Consider the following 18,587-nt stretch of genomic DNA (forward strand, 5'->3'; position numbering starts at 1 on the left):
CTTCATTCTGTGGGTGACGGTTCTGATCCAAATAAACTGGACTCAGACATTTCAAATTTTAAATTTAAGCTTGAGAACCTCCGTGTGTTACTAGGGGAGGTATTAGCGGCTCTGAATGATTGTAACACAGTTGCAATCCCAGAGAAAATGTGTAGGTTGGATAAATATTTTGCGGGTACCGACGAGTACTGACGTTTTTCCTATACCTAAGAGACTTACTGACATTGTTACTAAGGAGTGGGATAGACCCGGTGTGCCTTTCTCACCCCCTCCTATATTCAGAAAGATGTTTCCAATAGACGCCGCCACACGGGACTTATGGCAAATGGTCCCTAAGGTGGAGGGAGCAGTTTCTACTTTAGCAAGCGTACCACTATCCCAGTGGAGGATAGCTGTGCTTTTTCAGATCCAATGGATAAAAAAATTAGAGGGTTACCTTAAGAAAATGTTTGTTCAACAAGGGTTTATATTGCAACCTCTTGCATGTATTGCGCCTGTCACGGCTGCAGCAGCATTTTGGTTTGAGTCTCTGGAAGAGACACTTCAATCACCCACACTAGATGACTTCACACACAAACTTAAATTCCTTAAGTTAGCTAATTCATTTATTTCAGATGCCGTAATACATTTAACTAAACTTGCGGCTAAAAATTCAGGATTCGCCATTCAGGCACGCAGAGCTCTGTGGCTGAAATCCTGGTCAGCTGATGTTACGTCTAAATCTAAATTGCTTAATATTCCTTTCAAAGGGCAGACCTTATTCGGGCCCGGCTTGAAAGAGACTATTGCTGACATTACAGGAGGTAAAGGTCATGCCCTGCCTCAGGACAAGGCCAAAGCCAAGGCTAGACAGTCCAATTTTCGTTACTTTTGTAATTTCAAAGCAGGAGCAGCATCAACTTCCTCTGCACCAAAACAGGAAGGAGCTGTTGCTCGCTACAGACAAGGCTGGAAACCTAACCAGTCCTGGAACAGGGGCAAACAGGCCAGAAAACCTGCTGCTGCCCCTAAGACAGCATGAATTGAGGGCCCCCGATCCGGGACCGGATCTAGTGGGGGGCAGACTTTCCCTCTTCGCCCAGGCTTGGGCAAGAGATGTTCAGGATCCCTGGGCGTTAGAGATCATATCTCAGGGATACCTTCTGGACTTCAAATCCTCTCCCCCAAGAGGGAGATTTCATCTGTCAAGGTTGTCAACAAACCTAACAAAGAAGGAAGCGTTTCTACGCTGCGTACAAGATCTTTTATTAATGGGAGTGATCCATCCAGTTCCGCGGTTGGAACAAGGACAAGGGTTTTACTCAAATCTGTTTGTAGTTCCCAAAAAAGAGGGAACCTTCAGGCCAATCTTGGATTTAAAGATCCTAAACAAATTCCTAAGAGTTCCATCGTTCAAGATGGAAACTATTCGAACAATTTTGCCCATGATCCAAGAGGGTCAGTACATGACCACAGTGGATTTAAAGGATGCTTACCTTCACATACCGATTCACAAAAGCCATTACCGGTATCTAAGGTTTGCCTTTTTAGACAGGCATTACCAGTTTGTAGCTCTTCCATTCGGACTGGCTACGGCTCCAAGAATCTTCACAAAGGTTCTGGGCACTCTTCTGGCGGTACTAAGACCGCAAGGAATTTCAGTAGCTCCGTACTTAGACGACATACTGATACAAGCTTCAAGCCTTCAAACTGCCAAATCTCATACAGAGATAGTACTGGCATTTCTAAGGTCGCATGGATGGAAAGTGAACGAAGAGAAAAGTTCTCTCTTTCCACTCACAAGAGTTCCCTTCCTGGGGACTCTGATAGATTCTGTAGAAATGAAGATTTACCTGACAGAGGACAGGTTAACAAAACTTCAAAGTGCATGCCGTGTCCTTCATTCTATTCAACACCCGTCAGTAGCTCAATGCATGGAGGTAATCGGACTAATGGTAGCAGCAATGGACATAGTTCCTTTTGCACGCCTACATCTCAGACCACTGCAACTGTGCATGCTAAGTCAGTGGAATGGGGATTACTCAGATTTGTCCCCCACTCTAAATCTGAATCAAGAGACCAGAAATTCTCTTCTATGGTGGCTTTATCGGCCACATCTGGCCAGGGGAATGCCATTCAGCAGGCCAGACTGGTCAATTGTAACAACAGACACCAGCCTACTAGGTTGGGGCGCTGTCTGGAATTCTCTGAAGGCTCAGGGACTATGGAATCAGGAGGAGAGTCTTCTTCCAATAAACATTCTGGAATTGAGAGCAGTCCTCAATGCTCTTCTGGCTTGACCCCAGTTAACAACTCGGGGGTTCATCAGGTTCCAGTCGGACAACATCACGACTGTAGCTTATATCAACCATCAGGGAGGGACAAGAAGCTCCCTAGCAATGATGGAAGTATCGAAGATAATTCGCTGGGCAGAGTCTCACTCTTGCCACCTGTCTGCAATCCACATCCCGGGAGTGGAGAACTGGGAGGTGGATTTCTTAAGTCGTCAGACTTTTCATCCGGGGGAGTGGGAACTTCATCCAGAGGTCTTTGCCCAAATACTTCGACGTTGGGGCAAACCAGAGATAGATCTCATGGCGTCTCGACAGAACGCCAAGCTTCCGCGCTACGGGTCCAGATCCAGGGATCCGGGAGCGGTCCTAATACATGCCTTGACAGCACCATGGACCTTCAGGATGGCTTATGTGTTTCCACCTTTCCCGATGCTTCCTCGATTGATTGCCAGAATCAAACAGGAGAAAGCATCAGTGATTCTAATAGCGCCTGCATGGCCACGCAGGACTTGGTATACAGATCTGGTGGACATGTCATTCTGTCCACCTTGGTCGTTACCTCTGAAACAGGACCTTCTGATTCAGGGTCCTTTCAAACATCAAAATCTAACTTCTCTGAAGCTGACTGCTTGGAAATTGAACGCTTGATCTTATCAAAGCGTGGTTTTTCTGAGTCAGTTATTGATACCTTAATACAGGCTAGGAAGCCTGTTACCAGAAAGATTTACCATAAAATATGGCGTAAATACCTATATTGGTGCGAATCCAAAGGTTACTCTTGGAGTAAGGTTAGGATTCCTAGGATATTGTCTTTTCTACAAGAAGGTTTAGAAAAGGGGTTATCCGCTAGTTCCTTAAAGGGACAGATCTCAGCTCTGTCCATTCTGTTACACAAGCGTCTGTCAGAAGTTCCAGACGTTCAGGCTTTTTGTCAGGCTTTGGCCAGGATTAAACCTGTGTTTAAAGCTGTGGCTCCACCATGGAGTTTAAACCTTGTTCTTAACGTTTTACAGGGTGTTCCGTTTGAACCCCTTCATTCCATTGTTATAAAGTTGTTATCTTGGAAAGTTCTATTTTTAATGGCTATTTCCTCGGCTCGAAGAGTCTCTGAGTTATCAGCCTTACATTGTGATTCTCCTTATTTGATTTTTCACTCGGATAAGGTAGTTCTGCGTACTAAACCTGGGTTCTTACCTAAGGTAGTCACTAACAGGAATATCAATCAGGAGATTGTTGTTCCATCCTTGTGCCCAAATCCTTCTTCGAGGAAGGAACGTCTTTTGCACAATCTGGATGTAGTTCGTGCCCTTAAATTTTATTTACAGGCAACTAAAGATTTTCGACAAACGTCTTCCCTGTTTGTCGTTTACTCTGGTCAGAGGAGAGGTCAAAAAGCTTCTGCTACCTCTCTCTCTTTTTGGCTTCGTAGCATAATTCGTTTAGCTTATGAGACTGCTGGACAGCAGCCTCCTGAAAGAATTACAGCTCATTCCACTAGAGCTGTGGCTTCCACTTGGGCCTTTAAGAATGAGGCCTCTGTTGAACAGATTTGCAAGGCTGCAACTTGGTCTTCGCTTCATACTTTTTCCAAATTTTACAAATTTGACACTTTTGCTTCCTCGGAGGCTATTTTTGGGAGAAAGGTTCTTCAGGCAGTGGTTCCTTCTGTATAAAGAGCCTGCCTATCCCTCCCGTCATCCGTGTACTTTTGCTTTGGTATTGGTATCCCACAAGTAATGATGACCCGTGGACTGATCACACTTAACAGAAGAAAACATAATTTATGCTTACCTGATAAATTCCTTTCTTCTGTAGTGTGATCAGTCCACGGCCCGCCCTGTTTTTTTAAGGCAGGTAAATATTTTTTAAATTATACTCCAGTCACCACTACACCCTTGGCTTCTCCTTTCTCGTTGGTCCTTGGTCGAATGACTGGAGGTGACGTAGAGGGGAGGAGCTATATAGCAACTCTGCTGGGTGAATCCTCTTGCACTTCCTGTAGGGGAGCAGATAATATCCCACAAGTAATGATGACCCGTGGACTGATCACACTACAGAAGAAAGGAATTTATCAGGTAAGCATAAATTATGTTTTTTTTGCTTTTAATCTTTCTACCCACCCCCTCTCTCTCTGTATATATCTGTCTGTCTATCTGCCTCTCTGTCTGTCTATCCATCTGCCTGCCTGCCTGTCTATCTATCCATGTGTGATACACTTATATATGTTTAGTTAGAAGCTAAACATGTGTTGCTGTAGATTAGGGCCCAGTTAAGAATAGATCTTGATGTATCGATCTATCTGCCTGTCTGTCTATCTATCTGCCTGCTTCTCTGTCTATCTATTTATCTGTCTGTCTGTCTGTCTATCTATCTATGTGTGATACACATATACATTTATAATGTATTCACTTATTCATATAATGTACATATATAAATCTAGCTAGTAGCTAGTGCATAATGCCCAGTTCTGTGTTCATGTTTGATGTACCACTGCCATGATGTGCAGGTATAATGTGCAGATATTGACCAATTATTATAAATCATTATTTTTTCCACAGCTTTATTTTGACAAGCGGAACCTATTTGAAGTGAAAGAGAATGTACCACGCAAGCTGGTGGAGAAGGTGGCTGGTGATATTGAAACACTTCTTGCCAAGAAAGTGCGCGCTTTGAAGGTAACTGCTCTCTTTGTACTGTAACTGAACAGTAGAGTGTGGAACACGAGAGTGATTACAGTGAGAGTCAGTGTGTTAAATGCTTACAGTGAGAGTCAGTGTGTTAAATGCTTACATTAAGAGTCAGTGTGAGTGCTTACATTAAGAGTCAGTGTGTTGAGTGCTTATATTGAGAGTCAGTGTTGAGTGTTTACAGTGAGGGTCAGTGTGTTGAGTGCTTACAGTGAGGGTCAGTGTGTGTTGAGTTCTTACAGTGAGAGTCAGTGTGAGTGCTTACAGTGATAGTCAGTGTGTGTCCTTACTGTGAGAGTCAGTGTGTTGAGTGACTACAGCGAGAGTCAGTGTGTTGAGTGCTTATATTGAGAGTCAGTGTGTTGAGTGCTTACAGTGAGGATCAGTGTGTGTTGAGTTCTTACAGTGAGGGTCAGTGTATTGGGTGCTTATATTGAGAGTCAGTGTGTTGAGTGCTTACATAAAGAGTCAGTGTGTTGAGTGCTTATATTGAGAGTCAGTGTTGAGTGCTTACAGTGAGGGTCAGTGTGTTGAGTGCTTACAGTGAGAGTCAGTGTGAGTGCTTACAGTGAGAGTCAGTGTGTTGAGTGCTTACATTAAGAGTCAGTGTGAGTTCTTACAGTGAGAGTCAGTGTGTTAAATGCTTACAGTGAGAGTCAGTGTGTTGAGTGCTTACATTAAGAGTCTGTGAGTGCCTACAAGGAGAGTCAGTGTGTTGAGTGACTACAGCGAGAGTCAGTGTGTTAAGTGCTTACAAGGAGAGTCAGTGTGTTGAGTGCTTACAGTTAGGGTCAGTGTGTGTTGAGTTCTTACAGTGAGGGTCAGTGTGTTGAGTGCTTATATTGAGAGTCAGTGTTGAGTGCTTACAGTGAGGGTCAGTGTGTTGAGTGCTTACAGTGAGATCAGGTCCCTCACTGTCGGATCAGGTCCGACAGACATTTGATAAATAGGCCTCTAAGAGTCAGTGTGTTAAATGCTTACAGTGAGAGTCAGTGTTTTGAGTGCTTAAATTAAGAGTCAGTGTGAGTGCTTACAGTGAGAGTCAGTGTGTTGAGTGCTTACATTAAGAGTCAGTGTGAGTGCTTACTGTGAGAGTCAGTCTGTTGAGTGACTACAGCGAGAGTCAGTGTGTTGAGTGCTTACAAGGAGAGTCAGTGTGTTGAGTGCTTATATTGAGAGGCAGTGTGTTGAGTGCTTACAGTGAGGGTCAGTGTGTGTTGAGTTCTTACAGTGAGGGTCAGTGTATTGAGTGCTTATATTGAGAGGCAGTGTGTTGAGTGCTTACATTAAGAGTCAGTGTGTTGAGTGCTTATATTGAGAGTCAGTGTTGAGTGCTTACAGTGAGGGTCAGTGTGTTGAGTGCTTACAGTGTGAGTTCTTACAGTGAGAGTCAGTGTGTTGAGTGACTACAGCGAGAGTCAGTGTGTGTTGAGTGCTTACAGTGAGAGTCAGTGTGTTGAGTGCTTATATTGAGAGTCAGTGTGTTGAGTGCTTACAGTGAGAGTCAGTGTGTTGAGTGCTTATAGTGAGAGTCAGTGTTTTGAGTGCTTATATTGAGAGTCAGCGTTGAGTGCTTACAGTGAGGGTCAGTGTGTTAAGTGCTTACAGTGTGAGTTCTTACAGTGAGGGTCAGTGTGTTGATTGACTACAGCGAGAGTCAGTGTGTGTTGAGTGCTTACAGTGAGAGTCAGTCTGTTGAGTGCTTATATTGAGCGTCAGTGTGTTGAGTGCTTACAGTGACAGTCAGTGTGTTGAGTGTTTATATTGAGAGTCAGTGTGTTGAGCGCTTATAGTGAGGGTCAGTGTGTGTTTAGTGCTTACAGTGAAGGTCAGTGTGTTGAGTGCTTACAGTTAGGGTCAGTGTGTGTTTAATGCTTACAGTGAGGGTCAGTGTGTTGAGTGCTTACAGTGAGGGTCATTGTGTTGAGTGCTTACAGTGAGGGTCAGTGTGTTGAGTGCTTACAGTGAGGGTCATTGTGTTGAGTGCTTACAGTGAGGGTCATTGTGTGAGTGCTTACAGTGAGGGTCATTGTGTTGAGTGCTTACAGTGAGGGTCAGTGTGTGTTTAATGCTTGCAGTGAGCATCAGTGTTTATATTAAGAGTCAGTGTGTTGAGTGCTTTCAGTGAGGGTCAGTGTGTTGAGTGGTTACATTGAGTGTCAGCCTGTTGGGAGGTCATTGTTTATGCTGTTTTGCTGAGCGGTCATTAGGTCAGCAACTCTTCGCTCAGGCCATTTACAGCTTTGCTAGTCAGAAAAATGTCTTTCCTTTGACAAGCCTCTGATCTCTATCAACTTGGCCTGGCCGTTTTAATTAGATTGAAAATACAGCAGCAAAACAGATCAGCTAATTAATTTGTTAATACCATGGGAGCCTTGAAGAGGGAGGGTGGCAGACCTGGACGATATCCTACAGATCATTGCCTGATCTTCCAAACCTTCAGACTTGTATAGATATATCTGTAGCGATGCATTATTATATAATGTATGTTTGTTTTATCTGTATGTGTTTTGTGTTTGTATGTTTTCTGTCTTTTAGATATGTATATATTTTTATTCACATTTCTGTTCTCCAGTTTGATTTAAGCTTTTTTTGCTGTATAATTGATACATTTCAAATGATCTCTATTACATTTTAAAGCATAGGTGTTTGCAAATTTAGACAATTGTGACACATTCTATATTGATGGTGAAAGTTCACATCCAGAGACTATTCTTGTAGTGTATATTTCAAAGTGTTTTATCAAGAGCCATAATGAAAATAATATATTGATGTTCATTTATGTGGCACTTTATTTTATGTGTAAAAAATGATCTTTCTTTTGAAATAGCGGTGAGACAAATTGAAGATGTAAGTGTTTTGTATCATATCTTGTTTAGAGAATACAATGATACTTGTGAGATTTTATTATTGTCATACCAGCTATGCCAATAAAAAGCCCATGGAACCCTTACTTTTACAATATTTGCAATGTATTACAAAAAGCATTTGTATTATTTTTAATTTAAAGGGCCACTCAATGCAGTAGAATTACATAATTAACAAGTCCATAATAAAAAGACAATAATTTAACATCTACTTTGAATTTCAAATAAGCAGTATATTTTTTTTTCTCCCATTTTCCGGCCCCCAGTATCATGTGACATATATCAACCAATCACAGACAAGTATACATATACCTGTGAGCTTGTGCACATGCTCAGTAGGATCTCGTTCCTTTAATGGAAGTAAATTGGAAAGTGTCTTAAAACTGCTGTTCTATCTGAATTATAAAAGTTTATTTTGACTTGAGTGTCCCTTTAACAAATTATGTCAAATTAGTAGTAATTGTATTCACAGGCAAACAATCATATTTTGTTAATGTTTCATGGCTTAAACAACTGTTTTAATTAATATTTAATAAAACCTGAAATCCCCATTTGTTAAAATGTGAACTGAGCATGAGCAAGATTAGTGGTCCAAGTGACAATATTCTGAGCAAAACCGCCCAGTGTTGGTTTGCTAGAGTGTGAGGGTTTTCTGATAAAACTGCTGGTGAGGGGTTCTCAATGCAAAGTTAATAGAGGTTATCAGAAATCCTTGGAAAAAAACACGTTTATGATGGATTTAAACGGTTCTTCTAACAGATTGGAATACAGTCCCAGATTATGTATTTATCCACCAATGTTGTCCTTTCTGTCAGATTGACGTAAAAGACGCAACGTTCAAAATTTTGCTGATTTTTGATTGGTAGGTGAGAGGGGACGCATCAGTTTGCTTGTGGCCATTTATTGATTTATTATTTGTAGCTGCAGAGACATTTTTTTGTTTATAGTCTTCAGTGGTTATATAGATACCTTACTGAATATTTAGGACAGCAATGAGCAATCCCCTCCCTGCACACACTAATTTGTGACCCTGCCAGAGTATCAAGGCAAAAAACAGCAGCACTCGCCAATCCTCAAAATAAAAGCCTCTTTATTCGAGATGCAGATGAAAAATACACCCATATACACAGTAGGCAGGGGACACCATCTGACACGTAATTAAGCGTCAGTAACGGCACGAAATGCGTCAGAAGGTGTCCCCTGCCTACTGTATATATGTGTGTATTTTTCATCTGCATCTCGAATAAAGAGGCTTTTATTTTGAGAATTGGCGAGTGCTGCTGTTTTTTGCCTTGGAAGTTTGTTCAGTTTGTTCGTCCGTTACAGCTTTGCACCTGACCCTTTACTGATTGGAATCCCGGGTCTGATCTCATTTTTATTTACTCCCGGACCAACGCTTTGTCAGCGACAACCCTTTTTGACCCTGCCAGAGTCCCCTCCCTGCATACAGTAATCTGTGGCACTGTCAGAATCCACTCCCTGTGTACAGTAATCTGTGGCACTGTCAGAGTCCCCTCCCTGTGTACAGTAATCTGTGGCACTGTCAGAATCCTCTCCCTGCATACAGTAATCTGTGGCACTATCAGAATCTTCACCCTATGTTATATGTGGCACTGTCAGAATCCTCTCCCTGTGTACAGTAATCTATGGCACTGTCAGAGTCCTCTCCCTGCATACAGTAATCTGTGGCACTGTCAGAGTCCTCTCCCTGCATACAGTAATCTGTGGCACTGTCAGAATCCACTCCCTGTGTACAGTAATCTGTGGCACTGTCAGAATCCTCTCCCTGCATACAGTAATCTGTGGCACTATCAGAATCTTCACCCTATGTAATATGTGGCACTGTCAGAATCCTCTCCATGTGTACAGTAATCTATGGCACTGTCAGAGTCCTCTCCCTGCATACAGTAATCTGTGGCACTGTCAGAGTCCTCTCCCTGCATACAGTAATCTGTGGCACTGTCAGAGTACTCTCCCTGCATACAGTAATCTGTGGCACTGTCAAGAGTCCTCTCCCTGCATACAGTAATCTGTGGCACTGTCAGAGTCCTCTCCCTGCATACAGTAATCTGTGGCACTGTCAGAGTCCTCTCCCTGCATACAGTAATCTGTGGCACTGCCAGAGTCCTCTCCCTGCATACAGTAATCTGTGGCACTGTCAGAGTACTCTCCCTGCATACAGTAATCTGTGGCACTGTCAGAGTCCTCTCCCTGCATACAGTAATCTGTGGCACTGTCAGAGTCCTCTCCCTGCATACAGTAATCTGTGGCACTGTCAGAGTCCTCTCCCTGCATACAGTAATCGGTGGCACTGCCAGAGTCCTCTCCCTGCATACAGTAATCTATGGCACTGTCGGAATCCTCTCCCTGCATACAGTAATCTATGGCACTGTCGGAATCCTCTCCCTGCATACAGTAATCTGTGGCACTGCCAGAGTCCTCTCCCTGCATACAGTAATCTGTGGCACTGCCAGAGTCCTCTCCCTGCATACAGTAATCTATGGCACTGTCGGAATCCTCTCCCTGCATACAGTAATCTGTGTCACTGTCGGAATCCTCTCCCTGCGTACAGTAATCTGTGGCACTGTCAGAATCCTCTCCCTGCATACAGTAATCTGTGGCACTGCCAGAATCCTCTCCCTGCATACAGTAATCTGTGGCACTGTCAGAGCCCCCTCCCTGCATACAGTAATCTGTGGCACTGTCAGAGTCCCCTCCCTGCATACAGTAATCTGTGGCACTGCCAGAGTCCTCTCCCTGCATACAGTAATCTGTGGCACTATCAGAATCTTCACCCTATGTAATATGTGGCACTGTCAGAATCCTCTCCCTGTATACAGTAATCTGTGGCACTGTCAGAATCCTCTCCCTGCATACAGTAATCTGTGGCACTGTCAGAGTCCCCTCCCTGTGTACAGTAATCTGTGGCACTGTCAGAATCCTCTCCCTGCATAGAGAGATCTGTGGCACTGTCAGAATCCTCTCCCTGCGTACAGTAATCTGTGGCACTCAGAATCCTCTCCCTGCATAATCTGTAGCACTGTCAGAATCCTCTCCCTGTGTACAGTAATCTGTGGCACTGTCAGAGTACTCTCCCTGCATACAGTAATCTGTGGAACTGCCAGAGTCCCCTCCCTGCATACAGTAATCTGTGGCACTGTCAGAATCCTCTCCCTGCATACAGTAATCTGTGGCACTCAGAATCCTCTCCCTGCATAATCTGTAGCACTGTCAGAATCCTCTCCCTGTGTACAGTAATCTGTGGCACTGTCAGAGTACTCTCCCTGCATACAGTAATCTGTGGAACTGCCAGAGTCCCCTCCCTGCATACAGTAATCTGTGGCACTGTCAGAATCCTCTCCCTGCATACAGTAATCTGTGGCACTGCCAGAGTCCTCTCCCTGCGTACAGTGATCTGTGGCACTGCCAAATTCTCCTCCCTGCATACAGTAATCTGTACACTGCCAAATTCCCCTTTCTGCATACAGTAATCTGTAGCACTGTCAGAATCCACTCCCTGGGTACAGTAATCTGTAGCACTGCCAGAGTCCTCTCCTTGTGTACAGTAATCTATGGCGCTGTCAGAATCCTCTCCCTGTGTACAGTAATCTGTGGGACTGTCAGAATCCTCTCCCTGCATACAGTAATCTGTGGCACTGCCAGAATCCTCTCCCTGCATACAGTAATCTGTGGCGCTACCAGAGTCCTCTCCCTGTGTACCGTAATCTGTGGCACTGCCAGAATACTCTTCCTGCGTACAGTAATCTGTGGCACTGTCAGAGTCCTCTCCCTGCATACAGTAATCTGTGGGATTGTCAGAATCCTCTCCCTGCATACAGTAATATGTGGCGCTACCAGAGTCCTCTCCCTGTGTACAGTAATCTGTGGCACTGCCAGAATACTCTTCCTGCGTACAGTAATCTGTGGCACTGTCAGAGTCCTCTCCCTGCATACAGTAATCTGTGGCACTGCCAGAGTCCTCTCCCTGCATACAGTAATCTGTGGCACTGCCAGAGTCCTCTCCCTGTATACAGTAATCTGTGGCACTGCCAGAGTCCTCTCCCTGCATACAGTAATCTGTGGCACTGTCAGAATCCTCTCCCTGCATACAGTAATATGTGGCACTGCCAGAGTCCTCTCCCTGTGTACAGTAATCTGTGGCACTGCCAGAATACTCTCCCTGCATACAGTAATCTGTGGCACTGTCATAATCCTCTCCTTGTGTACAGTAATCTGTGGCACTGCCAGAATCCTCTTCCTGCATACAGTAATCTGTGGCTGTGGCACTGTCAGAGTCATCTCCCTGCATACAGTAATCTGGGGCACTGTCAGAATCCTCTCCCTACATACAGTAGTCTGTGGCACTCAGAATCCTCTCCCTGCATAATCTGTGGCACTGTCAGAATCCTCTCCCTGTATACAGTAATCTGTGGCACTGTCAGAGTCCCCTCCCTGCATACAGTAATCTGTGGCACTGTCAGAATCCTGCACTCAGAATCCTCTCCCTGCATAATCTGTGGCACTGTCAGAATCCTCTCCCTGTGTACAGTAATCTGTGGCACTGTCAGAGTACTCTCCCTGCATACAGTAATCTGTGGCACTGCCAGAGTCCCCTCCCTGCGTACAGTAATCTGTGGCACTGTCAGAATCTTCACCCTATGTAATATGTGGCACTGTCAGAATCCTCTCCCTGTGTACAGTAATCTGTGGCACTGTCAGAGTACTCTCCCTGCATACAGTAATCTATGGCACTGTCAGAGTCCTCTCCCTGCATACAGTAATCTGTGGCACTGCCAGAGTCCTCTCCCTAAGTACAGTAATCAGTGGCACTGCCAAATTCCCCTCCCTGCATACAGTAATCTGTGGCACTGTCAGAATCCTCTCTCTGTATACAGTAATCTGTGGCACTGTCAGAATCCTCTCTCTGCATACAGTAATCTGTGGCATTGTCAGAATCCTCTCCCTGCATACAGTAATCTGTGGCACTGCCAGAATCCTCTCCCTGCGTACAGTAATCTGTGGCACTGTCAGAATCCTCTCCCTGCATACAGTAATCTGTGGCACTGTCAGAATCCTCTCCCTGCGTACAGTAATCTGTGGCACTGTCAGAGTCCCCTCTCTGCATACAGTGATCTGTGGCACTGCCAGAATCCTCTCCCTGCGTACAGTAATCTGTAGCACTGTCAGAATCCACTCCCTGTGTACAGTAATCTGTGGCACTGTCAGAATCCTCTCCCTGCATACAGTAATCTGTGGCACTGTCAGAATCCTCTCCCTGCGTACAGTAATCTGTGGCACTGTCAGAGTCCCCTCTCTGCATACAGTGATCTGTGGCACTGTCAGAATCCTTTCCCTGTGTACAGTAATCTGTAGCACTGTCAGAATCCACTCATTGTGTACAGTAATCTGTGGCACTGTCAGAGTCCTCTTCCTGCATACAGTAATCTGTGGCACTGTCAGAATCCTCTCCATGTGTACAGTAATCTATGGCACTGTCAGAGTCCTCTCCCTGCATACAGTAATCTGTGGCACTGTCAGAGTCCTCTCCCTGCATACAGTAATCTGTGGCACTGTCAGAGTCCTCTCCCTGCATACAGTAATCTGTGGCACTGTCAGAGTCCTCTCCCTGCATACAGTAATCTGTGGCACTGTCAGAGTCCTCTCCCTGCATACAGTAATCTGTGGCACTGCCAGAGTCCTCTCCCTGCATACAGTAATCTGTGGCACTGTCAGAGTCCTCTCCCTGCATACAGTAATCTGTGGCACTGTCAGAGTCCTCTCCCTGCATACAGTAATCTGTGGCACTGTCAGAGTCCTCTCCCTGCATACAGTAATCTGTGGCACTGTCAGAGTCCTCTCCCTGCATACAGTAATCTGTGGCACTGCCAGAGTCCTCTCCCTGCATACAGTAATCTGTGGCACTGTCAGAGTCCTCTCCCTGCATACAGTAATCTGTGGCACTGTCAGAGTCCTCTCCCTGCATACAGTAATCTGTGGCACTGTCAGAGTCCTCTCCCTGCATACAGTAATCTGTGGCACTGTCAGAATCCTCTCCCTGCATACAGTAATCTGTGGCACTGCCAGAGTCCTCTCCCTGCATACAGTAATCTATGGCACTGTCGGAATCCTCTCCCTGCATACAGTAATCTGTGTCCCTGTCGGAATCCTCTCCCTGCGTACAGTAATCTGTGGCACTGTCAGAATCCTCTCCCTGCATACAGTAATCTGTGGCACTGCCAGAATCCTCTCCCTGCATACAGTAATCTGTGGCACTGTCAGAGCCCCCTCCCTGCATACAGTAATCTGTGGCACTGTCAGAGTCCCCTCCCTGCATACAGTAATCTGTGGCACTGCCAGAGTCCTCTCCCTGCATACAGTAATCTGTGGCACTATCAGAATCTTCACCCTATGTAATATGTGGCACTGTCAGAATCCTCTCCCTGTATACAGTAATCTGTGGCACTGTCAGAATCCTCTCCCTGCATACAGTAATCTGTGGCACTGTCAGAGTCCCCTCCCTGTGTACAGTAATCTGTGGCACTGTCAGAATCCTCTCCCTGCATAGAGAGATCTGTGGCACTGTCAGAATCCTCTCCCTGCGTACAGTAATCTGTGGCACTCAGAATCCTCTCCCTGCATAATCTGTAGCACTGTCAGAATCCTCTCCCTGTGTACAGGAATCTGTGGCACTGTCAGAGTACTCTCCCTGCATACAGTAATCTGTGGAACTGCCAGAGTCCCCTCCCTGCATACAGTAATCTGTGGCACTGTCAGAATCCTCTCCCTGCATACAGTAATCTGTGGCACTGCCAGAGTCCTCTCCCTGCGTACAGTGATCTGTGGCACTGCCAAATTCTCCCTGCATACAGTAATCTGTAAACTGCCAAATTCCCCTTTCTGCATACAGTAATCTGTAGCACTGTCAGAATCCACTCCCTGGGTACAGTAATCTGTAGCACTGCCAGAGTCCTCTCCTTGTGTACAGTAATCTATGGCGCTGTCAGAATCCTCTCCCTGTGTACAGTAATCTGTGGGACTGTCAGAATCCTCTCCCTGCATACAGTAATCTGTGGCACTGCCAGAATCCTCTCCCTGCATACAGTAATCTGTGGCGCTACCAGAGTCCTCTCCCTGTGTACCGTAATCTGTGGCACTGCCAGAATACTCTTCCTGCGTACAGTAATCTGTGGCACTGTCAGAGTCCTCTCCCTGCATACAGTAATCTGTGGGATTGTCAGAATCCTCTCCCTGCATACAGTAATATGTGGCGCTACCAGAGTCCTCTCCCTGTGTACAGTAATCTGTGGCACTGCCAGAATACTCTTCCTGCGTACAGTAATCTGTGGCACTGTCAGAGTCCTCTCCCTGCATACAGTAATCTGTGGCACTGCCAGAGTCCTCTCCCTGCATACAGTAATCTGTGGCACTGCCAGAGTCCTCTCCCTGTATACAGTAATCTGTGGCACTGCCAGAGTCCTCTCCCTGCATACAGTAATCTGTGGCACTGTCAGAATCCTCTCCCTGCATACAGTAATATGTGGCACTGCCAGAGTCCTCTCCCTGTGTACAGTAATCTGTGGCACTGCCAGAATACTCTCCCTGCATACAGTAATCTGTGGCACTGTCATAATCCTCTCCTTGTGTACAGTAATCTGTGGCACTGCCAGAATCCTCTTCCTGCATACAGTAATCTGTGGCTGTGGCACTGTCAGAGTCATCTCCCTGCATACAGTAATCTGGGGCACTGTCAGAATCCTCTCCCTACATACAGTAGTCTGTGGCACTCAGAATCCTCTCCCTGCATAATCTGTGGCACTGTCAGAATCCTCTCCCTGTATATAGTAATCTGTGGCACTGTCAGAGTCCCCTCCCTGCATACAGTAATCTGTGGCACTGTCACAATCCTGCACTCAGAATCCTCTCCCTGCATAATCTGTGGCACTGTCAGAATCCTCTCCCTGTGTACAGTAATCTGTGGCACTGTCAGAGTACTCTCCCTGCATACAGTAATCTGTGGCACTGCCAGAGTCCCCTCCCTGCGTACAGTAATCTGTGGCACTGTCAGAATCTTCACCCTATGTAATATGTGGCACTGTCAGAATCCTCTCCCTGTGTACAGTAATCTGTGGCACTGTCAGAGTACTCTCCCTGCATACAGTAATCTATGGCACTGTCAGAGTCCTCTCCCTGCATACAGTAATCTGTGGCACTGCCAGAGTCCTCTCCCTAAGTACAGTAATCAGTGGCACTGCCAAATTCCCCTCCCTGCATACAGTAATCTGTGGCACTGTCAGAATCCTCTCTCTGTATACAGTAATCTGTGGCACTGTCAGAATCCTCTCTCTGCATACAGTAATCTGTGGCATTGTCAGAATCCTCTCCCTGCATACAGTAATCTGTGGCACTGCCAGAATCCTCTCCCTGCGTACAGTAATCTGTGGCACTGTCAGAATCCTCTCCCTGCATACAGTAATCTGTGGCACTGTCAGAATCCTCTCCCTGCGTACAGTAATCTGTGGCACTGTCAGAGTCCCCTCTCTGCATACAGTGATCTGTGGCACTGCCAGAATCCTCTCCCTGCGTACAGTAATCTGTAGCACTGTCAGAATCCACTCCCTGTGTACAGTAATCTGTGGCACTGTCAGAATCCTCTCCCTGCATACAGTAATCTGTGGCACTGTCAGAATCCTCTCCCTGCGTACAGTAATCTGTGGCACTGTCAGAGTCCCCTCTCTGCATACAGTGATCTGTGGCACTGTCAGAATCCTTTCCCTGTGTACAGTAATCTGTAGCACTGTCAGAATCCACTCATTGTGTACAGTAATCTGTGGCACTGTCAGAGTCCTCTTCCTGCATACAGTAATCTGTGGCACTGTCAGAATCCTCTCCCTGCGTACAGTAATCTGTGGCACTGTCAGAATCCACTCCCTGTGTACAGTAATCTGTGGCACTGTCAGAATCCTCCCTGCGTACAGTAATCTGTGGTCCTATCAGTGTCCCTTCCCTGCATACAGTGTTCTGTGGCCCTGTTAGAGTCCTCTCCCTGCATACAGTGTTCCGTGTCCATGTCAGTGTCTCCTCCCTGCACAGAATGATCCGTGGCCCTGTCAGTGTCCCCTCCCTGTGTAGTATTTTGGGGTTGTCTGTCCTCACATACAAAGGAGGGGAAGTCACATTAAATCCCTCACAGGTTTAATCTCTGTGCATGTTAATTAATAATGACAATACAGCCCCTTCTCTTCCTGCTTCGCTAATTACTAGTTAGTAGCTTTGTTTTAATTATAATTTTAATTCTTTTATAATCAAATCCAGGCTTGTTTTATTTATTTGCTTTGTGTGCTGTTGGAAGCTGCATGTCTGCTCTAAGTAAAGAGAGAAGCAAATTAAGTAGGGGGTGGGGGCGAAGAGAGGAGAGACAAAGAAAAAGGAAAGTGAGAGAAAGGAGCTATTTAGTTATCTGCTTCTGTAATATAGATATGTGTGTATATAAATAAGAGATATAGAGTTATTGTATAGAAAATTAGCAAATCTAAGCAAGTATCCCTGCTTCCTTTACCCCAGAAGTACTCTTTGGGCTCAATTTATCATTCCAATTCTCCTATATTTTCTCCTAAAAGTTCTCAAGAGAAATAATGCCCCTATTTATCATTCAAAAATGCGCCTAAAATTGGGCAAGTTCGAATGCAAACATTCTCCTACTCTGTTCTCACTCTCCTTGGAGAACATGATATCCAAAAAAAGGGTTACATTAGATCTTTTTAGTTGTATTTCATATATAGTAGCTCTCCTCATAATTCTCCTAGTTACAAATTTATCATTTATATTCTCCAGTAGAGGACTTAAAGTTCTCCAGCAAGTTCCTGCATTAAAGTTCTCCATAACTACAGTGGAGAACAGCATTAGAAATCTATTCCCTACCAGTTGTAGAAGCAGTTACACAAAAATAGGGCTCTACAAAGTGCAAAAATGATCTACAACAAAGCGCAATAATAATGGTTATTTGAGTGCAATAATAATTAATGGCGTGATAAAAAAATATATAATGGAGCGCCAAAATAATATAGAACAGAGCACAAAAAATGATATCGATTGGGGCATAAAAATGAGATATAAAAGAAGTGCTAAAATTGAAGCACAAAAACAATGAAACATTTAGATCTATTTTCTTTCATGACAGTTTGTTAAAGAGGGGCATTAAAGGGACAGTTAACCCAAAAATTACTATTACTTATTTAGATTAGTTAATTAAAGATTTTTACAGCCCAATTTTCATCTAAATAAACTTTACCAGTAAATACACTTACTAGTTCGCATCTGGCCGTTTTGAAATGGCCGCCTGACCTCTCCTTCTCTGACGTCTCCCAAAGCTTCCACTACAGATGAAAATTGGGCTACAGTTGGCTGTAAAAATAGTTAATAAACTAATCTAAATAAGTAATAGTAATTTTTGGGTTGACTGTCCCTTTAACAAAGCTACTAGGAAGCCTGTATAAATATTTCTATTGGCTTATATATGGCTTACATGGAGAATAGTTGCTTATTTTCAGTGATAAATAAGGAGAAGATACTAACATTTATCATTAGTTCTCCTCAGCTCTCCTATGGAGAAAAAACTACTTTTTATGATAAATATGGGCGCACAGGTGCGCCGCGCCTCTCCAAAGGAGAGTTGCAAAAACTGATAGGAGAACAGAAAGAATTCCCCAAATGATTGATAAATTGAACCCTTTATATATTGTTACTAATGCACCAGGGAACTC

General features: G+C 44.7%; 1 protein-coding gene across 1 annotated transcript in view; it reads left to right on the top strand.

The window, feature by feature from the left end:
* Positions 1-18,587, top strand: part of CACNA2D2 (calcium voltage-gated channel auxiliary subunit alpha2delta 2) — a 780,863-nt gene that overhangs the window by 327,246 nt on the left and 435,030 nt on the right. The window contains exon 3 of the mRNA XM_053721110.1: positions 4,832-4,948. Coding sequence (XP_053577085.1) covers positions 4,832-4,948 — 117 coding nt within the window. The remainder of the gene's footprint in view (positions 1-4,831; positions 4,949-18,587) is intronic.

The sequence above is a fragment of the Bombina bombina genome, chromosome 7 (genome assembly GCF_027579735.1).
Source record: "Bombina bombina isolate aBomBom1 chromosome 7, aBomBom1.pri, whole genome shotgun sequence".
Classification (NCBI taxonomy): Eukaryota; Metazoa; Chordata; class Amphibia; order Anura; family Bombinatoridae; genus Bombina; species Bombina bombina.